This window comes from Ipomoea triloba, chromosome 5, assembly GCF_003576645.1.
Source record: "Ipomoea triloba cultivar NCNSP0323 chromosome 5, ASM357664v1".
Classification (NCBI taxonomy): Eukaryota; Viridiplantae; Streptophyta; class Magnoliopsida; order Solanales; family Convolvulaceae; genus Ipomoea; species Ipomoea triloba.
The window spans coordinates 28,411,605-28,413,482 of NC_044920.1; the positions used below are offsets into that span (position 1 = coordinate 28,411,605).

At 40.1% G+C, this 1,878-nt stretch overlaps 1 protein-coding gene across 1 annotated transcript; it reads right to left on the reverse strand.

Moving 5' to 3' along the window:
* Positions 1 to 802: 802 nt before the first annotated feature.
* Positions 803 to 1,612, reverse strand: LOC116020525 (dof zinc finger protein DOF5.7-like). The gene has a single exon (XM_031260995.1). The coding sequence runs from the start codon at positions 1,610 to 1,612 to the stop codon at positions 803 to 805; it is 810 nt and encodes a 269-aa protein (XP_031116855.1).
* Between the last annotated feature and the right edge of the window lie 266 nt (positions 1,613 to 1,878).

Here is a 1,878-nt window from a genome sequence, read left to right on the forward strand (position 1 = left end):
TGGTCTTACGTATAGAAATACATTGTAGTGCGTGAGAGGGCGGTCTGAGATCGACTCAGTTACCCGAAAGAGGAAGACAGTGAGAGTAGTTCTGGAGAAGATCGAGTGACTCAAAATAAAATTTTTTTAAAAAATACACACAATTAACACCCCCTTTTAATTAATAACAGTCCAAAATCCATCACCAATCCCAAAGACAGCGGTTCAACAACAACATATATACATCATCAGAGAAAGCAAAATGCATGTAACTAAGATAATTTACCCGACGGAACATTGGAATCATCAACCCTACATACATATGGTTAATTTGTGATGAAGATTAATTATTGCTGTACAACTATATATATATTTAAAAAAAAAAAAAAAAAGGATAGATGAAAAGAACAGCATGCAACAAATGTCGTCCTGCCCAACAAGACAAGGCTAACATCGATGCGGATTACATGCAGAAAAAATGGTGACGAGAATTGAGAAGCCATCATTTGTATCAATTGTATGTAACAATTCAAATTAAATTGCACCCAGATTCAATAATTACAACTAACCTTAATTCTTTATTGAAATTGCAGAAATTAATGAAGTCGATCTATGTACAAGAGATGCATTTAATTAAACAGTACAGAACGAAATTAAACATCAAAAGGCCGGTGAAACCGTTATCTTTTGATGATTTTCAGAGATCATATATAAAACCGCAGCCCACTAGAGAAGATCGAGAGAGAAAGAAGAGATCAGAGTACTTATATTAGCATATGAAATCGATGATGATTTGTTTCTTTGATTTCCCTTATTTAAAGATCTATGGCAAAGCACTGAATTCATTGAAGTTTGTGGCCCAAGCTTGAATGAGTTCATCCCAGTCGTCTTCTGAGGCGTTTCCATTCCCATTTCCAAAACTATTTGTTGCAGTTGGGTTTCCAGGAAGTGGAAAAGTAACATCGTCGTCGTCAAAGAGCCATTCAGTAGCTTCAGCGATTCTTGAACTAGTGCTTTCAAAAGTGGCTTCAGATGGTGGCGTCGGAATTTCAAGAATCTGCTTCTCAAGGATTTTCTGCTGTAAATTCCACTGCAAATCTTGATTTGCAGTGCCCACCGGCTCGATTGGGGGTGCAAGCCTGCCCAGTTCTTGAGTTCCAGGAAATTTGAAGTCAAATAAAGGACTGGAAATGGAGAACGGCGGCGATAATTGGTCGAGATTGAAGCAAGGCGGGGTTGACGGCATAGCCAAAAGAGCGCCGGATAACTGGCTGATAAGAGCGGCGGCTGAAGTGTTGTAGCTGGGGATTTTTATCCCACCCAAGGGTCGAGAGACACCGTTAAGGTATCCCAGTTCTCCGATACCATAATATCTTGCGGCGGGGGAAGATTTCATCATTTTTCTTCTCCGGCAGCCGCCGCCGACGGGGATTGTACGCAACGCGCCTCCTTTAGTCCAGTACCTTCTGCACGTCTTGCAGAAGTACCTTGGTTGGGATTGGCTGTAGTTATTGTAGTAGCAAAACTTGGTCTCTGGCGAATCACATCTTGGGCATTTCAGCCGCCGTGTCACCGCCGGAGTTTTGTCGCCGTCGCCGGAAATCTGATCATCACCTTTGTTGGCTGCTGCCATGTTAGGAGGAGATCGAAATCGTATGCACAGGAGGGCTGGCTATATATAGAGAGAAAAAGGTAATGTGTTTAAAAAAAATGATTAATTGTCCAGACCCTTAGCTGTTTGGGTTAAAGAGTATGATTAGTTGATAACAACAATTTTTTTTTAGGTTAGAGAGTATGACTATGACTAGTTGATAATATTAGATGATGGTAGAAAAATGTTTGGTAAATTAGTTGTTAGCTAATAGCTGTTTGGTATAATTTCTGTTCTCAAAAAGTTAA